The sequence below is a fragment of the Marmota monax genome, unplaced genomic scaffold, assembly GCF_021218885.2.
Source record: "Marmota monax isolate L192 unplaced genomic scaffold, Marmota_monax_Labrador192_F-V1.1 WCK01_AAM20220418_F8-fsc00065, whole genome shotgun sequence".
NCBI lineage: Eukaryota > Metazoa > Chordata > Mammalia > Rodentia > Sciuridae > Marmota > Marmota monax.
The window spans coordinates 7,878,564-7,895,040 of record NW_026694038.1 but is presented as its reverse complement, the minus strand read 5'-3'; the positions used below and the strand labels follow the sequence as shown (position 1 = coordinate 7,895,040).

Genomic DNA, 16,477 nt, shown 5'->3' with positions numbered 1-16,477 from the left:
TAGTTGAGAAATGCAGTTCTTCCCATTCAGACGCCATAGAGGAGGGGCTATCCTTGTTCACCAGATACTACAAATGACTGTTGGGTATTATCGGAGCAGTTGAAGAAATAATAGTATTTAATCAAGGTTAATTTCCTGGTTTTGAAACATTTATGAATGCCCTTATTTTTATGGAAAAAGTATTAAATTATTTAGGGAAGGTATTCGTGTCTAATAAGGTAGTCTAAAATGATTCAGAATACCTTTCCATACATAAAGAAAATAAGCAAATATGGCAGAAATGTTCACATTTAGAGAATCTAGGTAGAACTAACAGGAATTTTTTACTCTCTAGAAAGAATTTCAAAATAACAAAACCCATTAGAATGCTGTCACTGTTTTGAGATTCTTCCTAATTTGATTATCCTGGACCAGTGTTTTTCAAACTACAAATCATGACTCACAATAGTTACGAAATCAATTTAATGGGTTGTGAATACAAAATATTAGCAAGTGTTAAACCTGCAAACAGGTTTTATATGTACAGTTTTGTCTGCACGTGTGTGTGTGTATGTCTGTCTGTCTTTGGGATATGATACAAAGTTGTGGGGGTTTCTTTAACTGTGAGAAAAACATTTGAAGAAGTTGTTTCACTTTATGCATTTGTGAGCCTCCAACCCTTTCTCTTCTTAAACTAATCTTGGGTATGCTTTCCATATCATCATTCCAAAAATTTTTTTTTTTTTTAATCTAATAGACTTCATTCTATATAACAAGTTGTCTCTGTCTTCTAACATTCCCAGTTTTTCCTGTATTCTTAGACTGGCAATTATCCCCAAAGGTAGTTTGAAAATAGAGGAGACTTAGAATGTTCTAGAAAGGAAGGGGAATCATTCTGTCCTTATAAAAATCTAGGACGAGTTGTTTGAGCTAGATTTTATTTTGGCTTATGTGAAGATAAGTAACCAAAGGGGAAGTTTCAGAACACCTCTTAAGAGGGCACTTTTTTTTTTTACTTTTTAAAGTTATTTTTTATTTTTAGTTGTAGATGGACACAATACCTTTATTTTATTTATGTGGTGCTGAGGATCAAACCCAGTGCCCCAAGTATATGAGGCAAATGCTGTACCACTGATCCACAACCCCAGCTCTAGAGGGCACTTTTTAAAAGTGTTTATTCCTCTCCTTTATTTCTTCTACAAGATATCATTGTTCAGATACTAGCACACTATTCCCAACTCTTCCTTATGGAACTTTTCATGTTGGAGAGAGACGCTGATGTTTGTGCCCACATCCAGTCTTCTATGAGAAGTGAATGACCCTGTGAGGGCAGGATTGACTGGCAGTGTTGCTATCTGTGTGTGACTTCTTTATCTCCTTATTTATTTTTATGTGGTGCTGAGGAACCCAGTCCCTTCCCAGCACTAGGTGAGTGCTCTACCACTGAGCCACAACCCCAGCCTCTTGAATAATGGTTTCTAGTAGGAATTTTGCAACACTGTTTCACTTTATTTGGGTATTAAGTAACTGGAAAACTTCAGAAAATAATTGCATGTTACTTCCATCTTTTTTCTATGAGGAAATGAACTAAATGTGTATTAAGGTGGGCTTTAGACCAAGAAAAAGAAATTCAATTAAAGGCTTCCTGGAATTTAAAAGCTACCCTCAGAAAATGCTAATCTCCTTCAAATATGGATATGTTCTTTGCCTTGTTTTGAGTAGGTGTCAGTTTTCTTTTTTAATTGGGAAATATTTTTTTAAAGCTTAATATTGTACCCAGTCTTCTCACAGAGTATAATTTCAAACAGTTGTCAGATTATGGATAGTATATAGGGGTTACTGCATGATCTGAAGCAACTAGATTGCCAGTAGTCCATTAATTTAGAATAACCAAATTAGCTCATCATTTTAACACTCTCATTTCATGTGCAGAATTGGGCTGACACTTACTATCCTTAGGAAATATATTTGTCTCTGACACATGTATTAGATGTTTTGCAAGTTTTTAGCAGTCTACTCCACAAGATTTTAGCAGATGTGGTGACAACTAATCTTAGCTTGTCCCTATAGCACTGAAACCTTGGGCACTTAATTTTGATAAGCTTGTTTACTCCAGTGTAAAATGAGTGTTTCCCAGGAACCTATCCAAGAAAACATTGTGTAACTTGAGGCAGTTCTTTGTCCTCTCCTACATGTAAGGAATAAACAAATCTTAAATGTCTTAGTCATGGTTTTGAGCCCAAGAGTACAAGTTTTAAATCTAACTTAAAAAATGAGGTGTTGGGCAAGTATTAGATTTTAAGAGAACAGCAATATGAGGTAGATGTTTCCTATTATGCCATGTTTAAAAGGCCCTTGAGATGTTCATTTTCTAGGAATGTAAGAAATTGTTCTAACACTTAGAATGTATACATGTCTCAATCTCTAGAAGTTTGCTCAAAGTTTCATTAGCGTAGGCACTTGATCACTGTTCACCAAAAGATTTATCTAGGAAGGCATTCCAAGATAATTTTCTACCGGTTGGACTAAGATTTTCCAAATAAAAATTTTTCTTAAATAGTTCCATGCACAGATTTCACCCCTTGGACGACAGAAGAACAGAAGCTTTTGGAACAAGCTTTGAAAACATACCCAGTCAATACACCTGAAAGATGGGAAAAAATAGCAGAAGCAGTTCCTGGCAGGACAAAGAAGGACTGCATGAAACGATATAAGGTTGTGTTTGAGTTTATAGATTCCATTATAATTTGTAATGTAGTTAGCATTTTAGTTACAGCTGTTAAATGGGTAATAATATAGATTATGGTGTTTATTTCAGTATCCAAAGTTATGGGCCAAAATTATTGCAGAAACCTAGCTTCTAACCCTAGCAGTTAGTAAAATCAGATTTTTCCAGCACTGTCTTAATTTTTAGATTCATCCAATTTGAATTATTTACATATTTATACCAAGTACTGGATATATCTGTTTTTAAAGTGACAGTTTCTTAATTTAAATCAACTTTCCATTCTAGGAGCTCGTCGAGATGGTAAAAGCAAAGAAAGCTGCTCAAGAGCAAGTGTTAAATGCAAGTAGACTCAAGAAATGACATAATGACAATCTTTATTGTGTGCATTTTTATAATAAAACTGAAAATACTATATAAACTTTCATTTTCAAAATTACATTTATTGTATCAAAGTGCTCTTTCCAAAATAATTTTTCAGAGCACAAAGATATACCGTTAAAATGATCATCAGGGCTGTAGTCTTGTATGACACATATTTGTTTCAAATTTCCAAATTTGTATTTTCTTTTAGGGATCAGTAGTTTAAAACTTGCAAATTCTCAGTTTCATAAATATATGTTTAAAATATTTCCATTATGCACTTCTTAATCACGAAGCCAGCGCATGTTACTGCAAATCTGGTTAAAATCTGGTAGCTGCTCAATGGGACCTATGGATTAAAAAGAAGATGGTTAAAACTGACAGAAGTGCTTAGCCAACTTTCTACATAGGAGAAAAGGAAACCAGGCTTACCAACTGCAGCAATAGCTGGACTTTTATCATAAATATATTTGGTACATACTTCTCGAACTGTCTTAGCATTTACAGCCTGAAATAAGGAAGATACTGTCAGAACTTTTTGTAGTAAGAACAAATTCTATGCCTGGAACCTTAAAAACTAAAGCTCTTCTAACAAGAATGCTTTTACATGGAATCCAGTAATATCTAAAGACAACAACTTACATCAATTCTTGCTTCAAGCTCAGGGATAGGAATTCTTCTATTATAGCATAACATTTGCCTACCAATATCTTCACAAATTGGAGTTGAACCTGGTTAAAGAGAAAAAACAATTTAAGTATTAGAATTTTTTTTTTTTTTTAAGGTGTTTGGGATCAAACCCAAGGCATTACATGTATTAGGTAAGTGTCCTACTACTGAGTTACAACCCTAGCCCCTAAATATTTATTCCTACCATCAAGCTGCAACAACATGTTTGTTTTCAGAAGATTTTTGGCTCGGGCAACCTCACTCTCAGTGACACTTGTACAGAGTCGCATCCTAAGAAACATTGAGAAACTGGTATTATACAGTGGCTAGGAAATGTTATTGTGATTTTATAAATTAGTGGCTTAAGGAAAGAGGTAACATTCTACATACACCACATTGTGTAAGCAGTTATGATTTCAACTAAGTAAAAAGTTTAAATTATTAATAATTCTGATAACTAAGCAAAAGCTAAAATAATGTTTATTGTTTTTTCAGGTATTTCTATTTTTGCAAATCACATATAAATTTGTGTAATTGCTCATTAGAAGACTAAGGTTCAGCACAATATAAAAATAAGCTGCCTATCTCCTGATTCAAATACTAGTCTTCAATTAAAACACTAAATTTTCTTTTTCTTTTTTTCTTTTTTGAGAGAGAAAGAGAGAGGGAGAATTTTAATATTTATGTGTTTTTTTTAGTTTTTGACGGACACAACATCTTTGTATGTGGTGCTGAGGATAGAACCCGGGCCGCACGCATGCCAGGCGAGCGCGCTACCGCTTGAGCCACATCCCCAGCCCCTAAGTTTTCTTTCAACGAGCAATTTCTCATTCAGTTTTCATACCCTGTCTTTCCAAGTCAGATTACTTCTAGATTTTTCTGAACAACTTTTGGTTAGCTTAAGTTTTAGGATCTTCTTTATGAAGTAATCTACTTATAAAAGATTTACAAATTTTCTTATAGTATAAAGCAGCTTATATGAGACTTGGAGGAAACATATCTATGAGCTTTAAAAACATGGTAACTGCTGCTACTACTTTAAAAGATAAAATTACCACCACAAAATAATCATAAAATATAAAAAGGAAACTGGCCTAGAATATGAATCCTAGACATTAAACTACTTAAATTTTTTTTTCTCACCATTCTCTTTGAACAACATGTAGCATGTCTGCGATTGTGGCTGGTTCACAAACCGTATAGAGTCCCCATAATCCTGTATCTGTGTAGGAAGTGTTGAAAGACTGGAAGCTATGACAAAGATTGCCATGACAAGTGAGCTGGGCCAGCTTGCTAGATAAGTTCTATAAGGAAAACAACAGTCTAAGAGAATTGTACACATGTCTAAATTGCCAGAAAGAAAAATGAGATAGCAAATGCCCTAAGAGGCATTTCCTAGTTTTATCCAGCAACATTTCAGTAATTCAAAATTGAACTGAGTCTAAGAATTTTGCTCATCTAGTTCAATGCACAATGTAAAAGCAATGAATCTTTGTAATTAACATAGTAGTAGCTGCACCAACTTATGGGTTGACATTGCTGTTATCAACCCATATGTAGGGCTGTAAGATCTGAAATTGCATTGTATGTGAAGCCTAAGATATTTATTTGAAAAGTAATTCCGATTTACAGAAGAATTATAAAAACAGTACAAAGAATTCTCTATCCAATTTTTTTTTTTTTTAAATGTGGTGCTGAGGCTCAAACCCAATGCCTCACATGTGTGAGGCAAGCGCTTTATCAATGAGCTACAGCCCCAACCCCTATCCAAATTTCTTTAACAACTATTATTTTCAACAGTTTGGGAGAAAGCTTCTGACAGGATTTTACTGCCTTTATTTTATATTTTTGTGGTGCTGAGGATTGAACCCAGTGCCTCACAGTGCTAGGCAAGCACTCTGCCACTGAACTAGGACCCAGCCCTGTGATTAGGCTTCTTTGTCCTTAAATTCTTTAGTGTGTACTAATGAAAATACAAAGGTATTCATTTTCTTATATCATCTCAGTACTTTTAAAATTTATAAACACTGATATAATACTATTAACTATTAGTAACTTCTCTATTATAGTTACTGCATTACTATTACAGTAGTAACTAATAACTAGTTCTGTCCTTATTTTGCCAATTATTCACTAATAAACTGTGTGGCAAAGATAGTTTTTTCTAGGCTCAGATGCAATCCAAGATCAGTTTATATAAGTCAAAAATCATAGAACAAAAGCTCCATTTTTGCCATTTCAAAGGGAAGAGTCTTACAAAGAATTTATATTCAGAAGAATATGGTAATCTTCTAATTAGCATGGGAAGTAACTCTTAAAATCACTCACCATTCCTCCTCCAAAAGAGCGATCCCAGTTGCCAATCAGTGTGTTGGCAACCATGAGACAAATTGTATCTGGATGTGCCCAACCAACAGCTTCAACAGCTATTGCAAGGTGTGCCAAAGGCATCTTGTCATCCCTCACTCGAATCTAGTTAAAGAAAAAATGTACTGTAGGCAGAACTTAGCCAAGAGTAAACCCAAGTAAGAGTCAAAATTTGGGATCTTTTATAAAGTTATCGTAAGTGGGTACAGTGCCAAAGAAAAAGCACAAAATGACCAAATATAACACTGCTCTTAAGACCTTGCTTCCTTCCAAAAGAAAAACAGGCAGTATTAAATAATATGGAATAGGAAGCAATGTAAGCAAAGGCACCCATTCTCTTGCCTTTTCTATGTTTCAGTTTAGATTTCTTCCATCTAACTATAAGAAATATGCACATTTTGCCAGGCAGTGTGGAATAGGCTTCTTGGGAGCCTGAAGCAAGATTCTCCCAAGTTCAAGGCCAGCCTAGGCAACTTAGCAAGACCCCATCTCAAAATCCGAAACTACAAAAGGCCAATTTCTAGCTAGGAGGCTTACCATACCTCACTTCCTGTGAATTTGCAGGGAGGCAGAACTGGTACTTCACCTTTATGTGCATATAAAGAGTCACCAAAATGAAACTTTGCTAACTCAAGCAATTCATCATGGGAAACACCTAAATTGGAAAAAAAATTTTTTTTTTCATTTGTATCTAACAGCAGTACAATCTAAGACTGCCAACTGCTAATACTTTGCTTTACAATAAACTCTAGGTGGTACGTGATGTACACTACACATGAACTGTTCATACAAATTCATTAAAAGCCATTTAAGAGTAAATGGCTCACAACATTCATTTCCTTGGTGCAATTAAGGCTTGTGTTTGCACAGATTTCTCATTTTGTAGAACTGACAGTTTTCGTCAATATGAATTTTACAACTTAAGGCAGTATTTCAACTTGAAAAATATAATCTTCTATACAAACATTATATTGTTATAAAATTTCTAAGATGCAACCTAGCAAATAAGGTCCATTTTTAATGTTATTTTTTAAATAGGAAAGAATACAAATAAGGGTTCCATCTCATTTAAAGAAAGCTGGATACACAGATATGCTTTATTCTTTAAATCTTATTAGAACCCAACAACAAAAGTTTCATCTAAATTTCTGAACACATTCATAGCTATCTACCTGCTCACTACTTGATATACAAAATTGATTACTTAGATTCTATATTCCTTATTCCAACTGGGAACCAAAACAGATTCAGTCAGGGAAGGATTCTTAAACACAAATATAAACTTACAAACATGTGCAAGTGCTTTAAAAAAATAGTGTCATAAGATTTCTTTAAGTATACTATTAAAATATAAAAGACAACTTATACCCATATTTTCCAAATCTGTGGTGTGATAACAGCAGTGTAGGATGTGACAGGGCTCACCTGCTTCCAAGCACCCAGCCAGCCCACTGATTCCTGCCAAGAAGCTGCAGTAGAGCAGCAGAGTAACAACCGTGGTGGGCTGCAGTGCAGGAGGCAAGCATGGGCTGCAGCTGTGGAACCTGCCATGCCTATGCAGGCCTAAAGCAGGAATGGGCAGTGCCACAGGTGAGCCAAGGTACACCAACCTGTCATCCCACCAGGGTTCTGATCAGCCCAGTACAGACACCTGCTCCGTGCAACACTGCAGCTCCAGATACCCCTCCCCCACCAAGCATGCACAATTCACTGACTTCAATCTCCCACTTCCTAAGAAGTGGGGGAAAAAACGTAAGGTGAACCTGAATGGGATTCAGGTCTAACCAACAATATTAGTACTTTTCCAGACCCTCCCTAATTAGCATAATTGTGGACCAATAGGGTTGACCTCAGTGCTATATAAATCCCTAGACTAGCAGACTCAAGACAGCAACGCTTGTCAACTCCTCTCTCATCCTTCGGGAGTTGTTTCTCTTTGCACACTTGAGTAAATCCTACTCTTAAACTCACTTATCCTGGTCCCTGAATTTCATTCTCTGAATTCTCAAAACCAGAACCAAGAAAGAAGAAATTGGTGGTGAGCTGCTGGGGTCTGCTGCAACACTGGAGGGCACAGTCAACCATTAAGAGTGTGTCTCAGCTACGGACACCTGCAGCTTGTGCAGACTTTACCTGCCAGCAGAAACAGAATCAAGTTTCATCTCAAAACTCCAGTTTCAATGTTATTTTTGGAATCATTATGTAAGAGAGTCATCTTGGATTATCAATCCAGAGGACAACACCACGAACAGAAGACTGTGGCAGTAAAAGGTTCCAGTTGCAGAGTGAAAAACCCTGAGGCACACAGTTCTCGGCACCTGATGACAACACTATTTTATTACCTTCACTATTACCTTCACTTACTAATAACCCTTTTGGTTGAACAGGACAGATATTTACCTACTGCTCAATCCCACCTCCAGCTACCCCAATTTAAAATGCAGGTGAACCTACGATTTTTTTTTTTAATGAGACTGAAATACAAAAAATTCCTGAAGATTAAAAGCTAATGGTAGGGGCTGGGGCTGAGGTTGTGGCTCAGTGGCAGAATGCTTGCCTTGCACATGTGAGGCACTGGGTTCAATATTCAGCAATACATAAAAATAAATAAAATAAAGATATATTTATAAAAAAAAAAAAAAGCTAATGGAAGCTGAGGCGGTGGCACACGCCTGTCCTCCAAGTAATCAAGAAGCTGAGTCAGGAAGATCACGAGTTCAAAGACAGCCTCAGCAACTTAGTGAAGCCCTAAGCAACTCAGCAAGATACTGTCTCTAAGTAAAAATAAAAAATAAAGGACTGAGGATGTGGCTCAGTGGGTAAATACCCCCTGGGTTCAATCCCTGGTACCTAAAAAAAAAAAAAAAAAAAGCTAAGAGTAGCTGAAATTGTTAATCAGAAGAGGTCAGCAGAGGATTAAAATGGCCTATTTCATTGAATTTAAGATGCCATTATTCATAAGGCAGATTAACAAATGAAATACAAATGCTAATTGATCTGACACATAATTAACATACCTAAACTTCAGCAACTTCAAAATGAACCAATAAACCAAAGTAAAACTTATTGTGTCCATGTGCACAGAGGACCCAGAGAGCTTTCCTGCTAACCAAACCCCAGTCAGCAGTAGTCATTTTAGAAACAATGCTGGCCACTTGAAAATTTCAGTGCTACTGTCTGCACACAAAAGGTAACATGATTTAGCTAAGTGCCACAATAAAAAACACATCTTAGATATTTAACTTCACTTTCATCTTCTCTGTTACCCCCAAATAATTAGCTCAGAAGTATATCGAGGGCAACCAGACTTTAATTTACTGTAATTTCTAAAAAGAGAAAAATTAAAATAACACAAACACTCCATCTATCTTTATTGTGCTCTAGTATTAAAAGACCAAGAAAACCAATTAAAATGTACTGTTTGGGCCATGCATGGTGCCACACACATGTAATCCAAGCAACTCCCAAGGCTGAGGCAGGAGGATTATAAATTCTAGGCAAGCTTCAGAAACTTAGAGAAACCCTGTCTTAAAAAATAAAAAAGGGCTGAGGATATAGGTCAGTGGTAAAGCTCCCTTAGATTCAATACCCAGTCTGCCCTGCCCACCTCAAAAAAGTACTGTTGATCTAAATTCACATTGCTAGGAAATGTAGCAGAAGTGAATTTTCTATGATTGGTTGGTTTCACAGTCTCCAAGGAAATCTGATGCTACCTGCATGTTTGATTTCACATTATACATTCTCATGGCTCCCTATGTGCTTCCCCTATTCAGTCATCAGTAGATCTACTGCGTGAATGATTGAGTAAATGAAAGAATGAATGAACATACCCATTCCATGCTTGACCAAAGATGAAGCTGCACCTCAAGGAATAATTTACAATCTCAAGAGAGTCTCAAATTGTAGAACAGCTAACTTCCAAGGTAACTGTTTCCCAGTTCACTCATTAGCCCTTAGTCTTGTAAATAAATTCTACTGTGTATTCTTATGTATGGAATAGTTCATTAAGTTTTTTCTATAAATGAAACCTACTACAAAAGACAGAGGGAAATCCCTAACACAACACAAACAATTTGTTCTGTAAATAAAAACTCTTTACGATGTATCTCCCAACAAGACTAAGTTAGTAAGTACATAACTCTAGTAACTTGTCTTTATAGAAATTTAAACTGACTAACCTCCAGCAGCAGCAAGCACTATTCTTGGCCCCTTATAATGTGTGGTTATATAATCCACTAAATCCTTACGATTTATAGATCTGTAAGTGAGGAAAAGCAATTTTAAAGGACATAAAAAACACAGATCTTATAACATTAATATACTTGAAATCAAATCAAACTGAACCTACTATTCTAAGAGTTACAAGCAATCAGAAATAGGATATAGGCAACAAGTATCAAAAACTTCAACTTTATATCAACAAAGACCCATCTGACACCATTGTTTATTCCAGAAGTAGTTATGAGCCCAGACACTTAGGAGCTATGTGATGTTAAGTGTAGCTGTATGATTCCATTCATATTATCAGGAAAAAAACATTATTGAAACATATTTTTTGAAAATTTGATTTTAAAAATATGGGAATTACACCTACTTGATATTTTCAGTTGGTCCCAAAATTGTCCGTCCAAGTGCAGTATTTTGATAAGCTGTAGCATGAAGATAATCAAACACAACTTCTTGTAAATTGGTTTCAACTTCTTGCATCTCTCTAAGGATTACTCCACGTTCACGTTCAATCTCTGCTTCTCCCAATGTGCTATTTTGTATTATATCAGCAAGAATTTCTACAGCTAATTGAAATTAAAATGTAAGCAGAAATGCTAAGAATCTAATTTTTGTTATTAAGATCTCAAACCAATATCAGAAACCATGACAATGACCATCATTTTGATATTAACTAAATGATTAACCTGAGAAGAAAAAAACTTCCATATATTCAATATACCTAAAAGGATTGTATTAAAATTAATGTAAAATATAAACCGCTGTAGTACTGAAGATTTGGGGGGGGCGGGGATCCTCAATTTGCCACCATTTTGTAATGACTTTTTTAAAAGCCCCTGGAAATCTGTACATTAATACAGATTGTTCTCTATGAAAATTACAAAGTAGAAAATTATCTGTATAAGACCAAAAACATGTAGGTATATACAGAAGCATTCATATCATCCAAGTTTTTTTTTAATTTCCAAGAGCAATAAGGCTGCTATATAAAGAAGCAAAGAATCACTATAGTCTAAAATATGCCTCCAATGAATCACTTACAAAATTGTGTCCTCTTAAACCCTAATTTGCTAAAAAGCCAAAGTAATTTTACAAAACCATATACCTCTCAAAATTTTTTTTAAATCTAATTCATGTTTGTTGTAATCACAATATAAATTTTATTAAATATAAACATCTTCAGATTTATTTTTTGCCCTTACAGTAAACTTTTGTTCCCTAATTTAAGTTTACTTGCCTCTGAACCAATTATATTCAAATACCAAGAACATAACAAAACAAAGTGTTAAAGTAAGATGGGATTGAGCTCATAACCAAAAGGAAAACATCAATAAAATTACTTTTAAAAATTATCAAACTGCTGTGTGCGGTGGCACACACCTGTAATCCCAGTGGCTCAGGAGGATGAGGCAGGAGGATCAAGAGTTTAAAGCCAGCCTCAGCAAAAGCGAGGCACTGAGCAACTCAGTGAGACCCTGTCTCTAAATAAAATACAAAATAGGGCTAGGGATGTGGCTCAGTGGTCGAATGCCCTGAGTTCAAACCCTGGTAACCCTCCAAAAAAATTATCACTGAAAGCAAATAAAACCCATCTGTCCAGACGGATGAACCATGTACCAGGAAGATAAGTAGGGAAGAGCTCACAGATATATGGGAGCAGAATTCCTTTGTAAAGATTCTCTTGGGGTTAAGTGATCTAGAGGGACTGCCTAGCATGCATGAGGCTCTGGGTTCAATGCCTACCGTTAAGGGGGGAAAAAAAAGATCCTCCTTTATGTGGGAATGGTAGTCTAACCTGACAGGTTTCTAAATAATAGGAAATGAGAGTTCCTATTTCCTAGTATTTATAATTTTAATCTAAATATTTTTTCATTCTAATGTATCTTTAATATTGCATTTTAGAATAGAAGTACATGTATTTAACATAAATATATACATAACAAAGCTGCATGACAAATTTCATATTGACAAGAAGATGGATGATCATAAAAATTTTCAAACATCTAATTATTACCTCATACACCAGCTTCGTCCAGCTCCGGGGATAAAAATCTCAGGCAAATTCCCAAAATAGGAGATGCTTCAGAGCATACCTCCACTTCAGATTGTCAAGGAGCACCCCCCACCCCACATTATTCCACATCCAATGACAGGGGCTCTGTTCTTCTCAAAGATTGGCTCATTTTTTCATATTTCTGGGGGTTACTCTTTATGACACACATAAAAACAGGAGTAAGTTATTTTTTTTTTTTTTTTTTTTTTAAGTTTTTTGGTTTTTTTTTATATATTTATTTATTTATTTTAGTTTTCGGCGGGCACAACATCTTTGTTTGTATGTGGTGCTGAGGATCGAACCCGGGCCACACGCATGCCAGGCGAACGCGCTACCACTTGAGCCACATCCCCAGCCCAGGAGTAAGTTATTTTTGAACCCTCATGAAAATTACATTATCTGCAGCATAAATAATACCTCTTGGCAAATCTTTAGAGAATGCTTTGGCATAATATACAGTCTGCTCTCTGGAGGTGTAGGCATTGAGATGAGCACCCATATTTTCAATCTCCAGTTCCAGGTCTAACTGCGATCTTTTTTTGGTACCCTTGAAATAAAAAAATAAAAACAAATTATTCCTTTATCCTTCATCTACTCCAAGCACTTCAGAAAATGAACATGGACAGGCTGGATTTGTGGCTCAGCAGTAGAGCTGAGAACCGTTTCCTTCCTTCTTCTGACAAATGTTTTCAGTTTAGGTTTCTCACACGTGCGAGACCCTGGGTTGGATCCTCAGCACAACATAAAAATAAATAAAGGTATAAAAAGTTATTTAAAAAAAAGAAACATGGAGGACAAAGGCATGTCAGGTTTCTTACAGGGACAAATTTGGTTTCTAAAATAGATTAGGCTTCAAAAATGATATTCATTCCAATAACCCTTGCATCCCAAGAAAAAATTTATTTCAGTTTTACAAAACAATTATCAGTAATCATTGCAGATATTGCTCTAGATAAAAATAAAACATGTCATACTATTGAAGTGTAGTGTTTGCCTTTAAAGCATAAAAATTTGCACTTTCTGCCTTTTTAAAGAGAACATATTTTTGTAAAGTAAGTCTATAACTTGCCTTGAAAGCCATATGCTCCAGAAAGTGAGCTGTTCCATTATTCTTTTCATTTTCATATCGACTTCCAGCATCAATCCAGAGCCCAACCTTAAGCAATCAAAGAACAACTAAGTAAAACAATCACTTCTTCCAGGAGCGGAGAGAACAGTCTCCTTCCTTCTTCTGACAAATGTTTTTCAGTTTAGCATTAAGGTTTTCTTCTCCTGAGTAAACTGAGACATTCATTCCTATGAAGTGAGACTTAACACTCAGGCTAGTGTTAGTTGCTACAAGTATCTACCTACGAGCTTTAGTAAGGACACAGATTAGTCTAACTCACTACTACTGCCAGTTAATAACTGTGGTATAAAGGACATGGGTAAGGAGGTGTTAGTGAGGATGTAGCTCAGTGGGAGAATATTTGACTAGCAGACACAAGGTCCTTCCATCACCACAAAAAAAAAAAAAAAAAAAAAAAAAGGGATTATCAGAAAGCTCAGGTTGAAATCGATGTATTAGATGCATGACAAAACCATTTAACCTCTCTGAACCAGCTTCCTCAACTATAATACAGGTGGGATGATATCTACTGCAAAGAAATGTTTTAAAAATCAAATAAGCAAAATATATGCAAAAAAGTATCACATAGAGTTGCCCAAAAATATACCTCTTTCATTATCATCAATACAAGTAATGAAATCATCAACAATATAAGTAATGCAATAGTCTACAAGAAACATATACAAACAATAAAACAGGATATGCACGTACCTGGTATGGAAGAATAATTGAAGAAAAGTTCACACATCAGAGAAACTTAGCAAAGCAGAATAACAACCACTGTTTTTTTTTTTTTTTTTAACTACAGCCAACTGCAAAGTTGAAGGTTAAATAGTTTGCTCTTCCCTAAATGACACATGACTCAAGAGAAGGTTGCCTTGAGTCACTTACTGTGCATGTTGAGAGCCCAGAGTCTTCAGAGGCTACTCTGAGCCCGTTTTCCAAACAGGTTACTCGAGTTTCAGGAACATTCAGAACAATTTGTGTAGCAGCCTGTGTACTTCTCAATCTGGTCCCTCCAAAATGCAATGACTGATTGGGGTAGAAGGAGGAAGAGAGGGAAGCAAACCACATTACTATTCTGATATTAAATGTTGATTAGAACATCAAATCAATCTCTAACAGACTCTGTAAAATACTCCTTCCTGGGCTAAGGGTTTAACTAAGTTCTAGTAGAACACTGAAAATATAAGGAAGGCCTGGTTAGATCCCAAGTACTGAAAAAACAAAATCTTTCCTCATTAACTTTGGTTCTACTGGAATCCATCCCTTTGCTGAGCCTAGAAACCTTCCTTAACCAATCACTGTCCTAAAGATAGCAACATGATTATAAACAAGCCCTTCCTTTAGAAAAGCTGAGTAGCTATTACCATTTCCCAGAAAGAAACAAATTTTATTTCAAAACTTCTAGAAACATTTCGTTTTCTTTATGGAGAAAACAAGCAGAGGAAGAGGGGAACCAGGAAAATATATAAATACCTACTACAACACAGAAATGAGACTTAGATTGTCACTGCTGAAGAAAAGCAAAACGATTTGGAAAGGTAATGGAAGCACATAGGAAGAAGCTCAAATATTCCAACACACTCTAGATAAACCGGCTTGTTGACTATGAACTATTCACCTTTCAGCCGTTTTTTCCTTTTCCCTTTTTCCACAACAAAAAAACACACATATACATATTAAAGTCCCTTTGGAGAAAGTTAGAAACTCTCCCATGGGAAAATGTAAACACAATTTTTTTTACTTTAGCTCGTGGGAAGCCCAACTGATGATGGAGCCCAGTCTTAGGCTGAGGTTTTTCCCAACTGGCAAACACTACCTTCTCGGTGGTCAGTAGGCACTCTTTACAGATTAGCTGCGGAAGAGGCGACTGGGGTCATCCTACACCTCACTGACTGCTCACGTGGCGGGCTGTCGGCCCCGCCGGCCTTCGCGCCAGGCGTCCCGGGTCCCAGGGTCCCGGTGCCGGAGGCCGGACCTAACCCGCGGTCGCGATCCAGGGAGGTTGGGTCTGCTGCGCTAAGGCGCGGGCCGTCATGGCCAGCCCCCAGCGGGTCCATATCAGGGGAGGAACGCTCACCCTCCTGGCGGCGCCTGGGACTAGGAGCCTCTGGGTGAAACCCCACAACCGCCGCCTCGCTGCCGGTAACACCAAGGCTCGGGCCGCTACCGCCGCCGCCATCTCCGCTGCGGGCAATTGGGAGGGTGTGCTTCCGGGGTTGTGACCCGACATGCCAGAACAGCCGGTGGGCCCCACCTTGTGGCGGTGATGGGGATAACATTCCTTGCAGCGGTCATGGAAGGATTAATGGGACTAAATCTTGACAGGGTCCATTGATGCTAATATAAAGCCAGGAATTTTGGCTATAAGTGTCTCCAATTGTCTAGAAAAGAAGATTCCTTTAATAGTGCAGGTGCACTAAGGTAACTTCTGATCAGCAATTGACCCCGGTGCCCATATTAACATGGCATTGACTTACAGATTAAGCCCCCTAAACAGGATGGCCACCATTACAGTTCCAGCTCTGGAGCGAAGCAACTAAGGTCAAAAACTCCACCTCCCAACGTGAAAGAGGAGTTAGACACCTGATTGGCGAAGAATACAGAAGGTGGTCCCCAGTTCTGGTAAACTTTCCTTTCCAATTAATTTGTTAGTATTTATAATCAATATAGTAGAACGTAAAACCTACAGAAATTAAGTGACTAGAACTGAGTTAAGAAATCACAGTGCTTAACTGATACCAAAATGTCCTTATACCCCTAATAATACCCATTATTACTGTTATACCACCATATAACTGAATAAGACTTGATACTTGTCCTGTTCATTCCTGTAATCAAGCTCAGAAAAAAAAAGATTTGATAATAAAAACACTTAATATATGTTTCTTTATACTTTGACATACTTTTCCCCCACTTCCTATAGAGCTTAAAGTTAAAGATTGACCATGGTGGTGGGGGTGTGGAAAGTCAGGAGAAAAAA

General features: G+C 36.7%; 2 protein-coding genes across 8 annotated transcripts in view; one reads left to right on the top strand and one right to left on the bottom strand.

Moving 5' to 3' along the window:
- Positions 1 to 3,143, top strand: part of Dnajc2 (DnaJ heat shock protein family (Hsp40) member C2) — a 30,617-nt gene extending 27,474 nt beyond the window's left edge. For all 6 annotated transcript variants that reach the window (XM_046464131.2, XM_046464133.2, XM_046464130.1 and 3 more), the window contains 2 exons: positions 2,540 to 2,694; positions 2,993 to 3,143. In XM_046464131.2, coding sequence (XP_046320087.1) covers positions 2,540 to 2,694; positions 2,993 to 3,067 — 230 coding nt within the window. In that variant the 3' untranslated portion in view covers positions 3,068 to 3,143. The remainder of the gene's footprint in view (positions 1 to 2,539; positions 2,695 to 2,992) is intronic.
- Positions 3,065 to 15,718, bottom strand: Pmpcb (peptidase, mitochondrial processing subunit beta). Of its 2 annotated transcripts, none has more exons than XM_046464136.2 (13): positions 15,575 to 15,718; positions 14,383 to 14,523; positions 13,453 to 13,539; positions 12,801 to 12,930; positions 10,698 to 10,896; positions 10,282 to 10,361; positions 6,646 to 6,758; positions 6,065 to 6,208; positions 4,880 to 5,040; positions 3,942 to 4,027; positions 3,710 to 3,798; positions 3,500 to 3,575; positions 3,065 to 3,416 (listed from the first exon to the last, which is right to left on the bottom strand). In XM_046464136.2, exons 1-13 carry the CDS (start codon positions 15,674 to 15,676, stop codon positions 3,352 to 3,354), a joined length of 1,473 nt encoding a protein of 490 aa, XP_046320092.1. In that variant the 5' UTR covers positions 15,677 to 15,718; the 3' UTR covers positions 3,065 to 3,351. The 2 variants fall into 2 exon arrangements, with proteins under 2 accessions (XP_046320092.1, XP_058441484.1); XM_058585501.1 differs by lacking the exon at positions 15,575 to 15,718 and adding an exon at positions 15,314 to 15,336.
- Between the last annotated feature and the right edge of the window lie 759 nt (positions 15,719 to 16,477).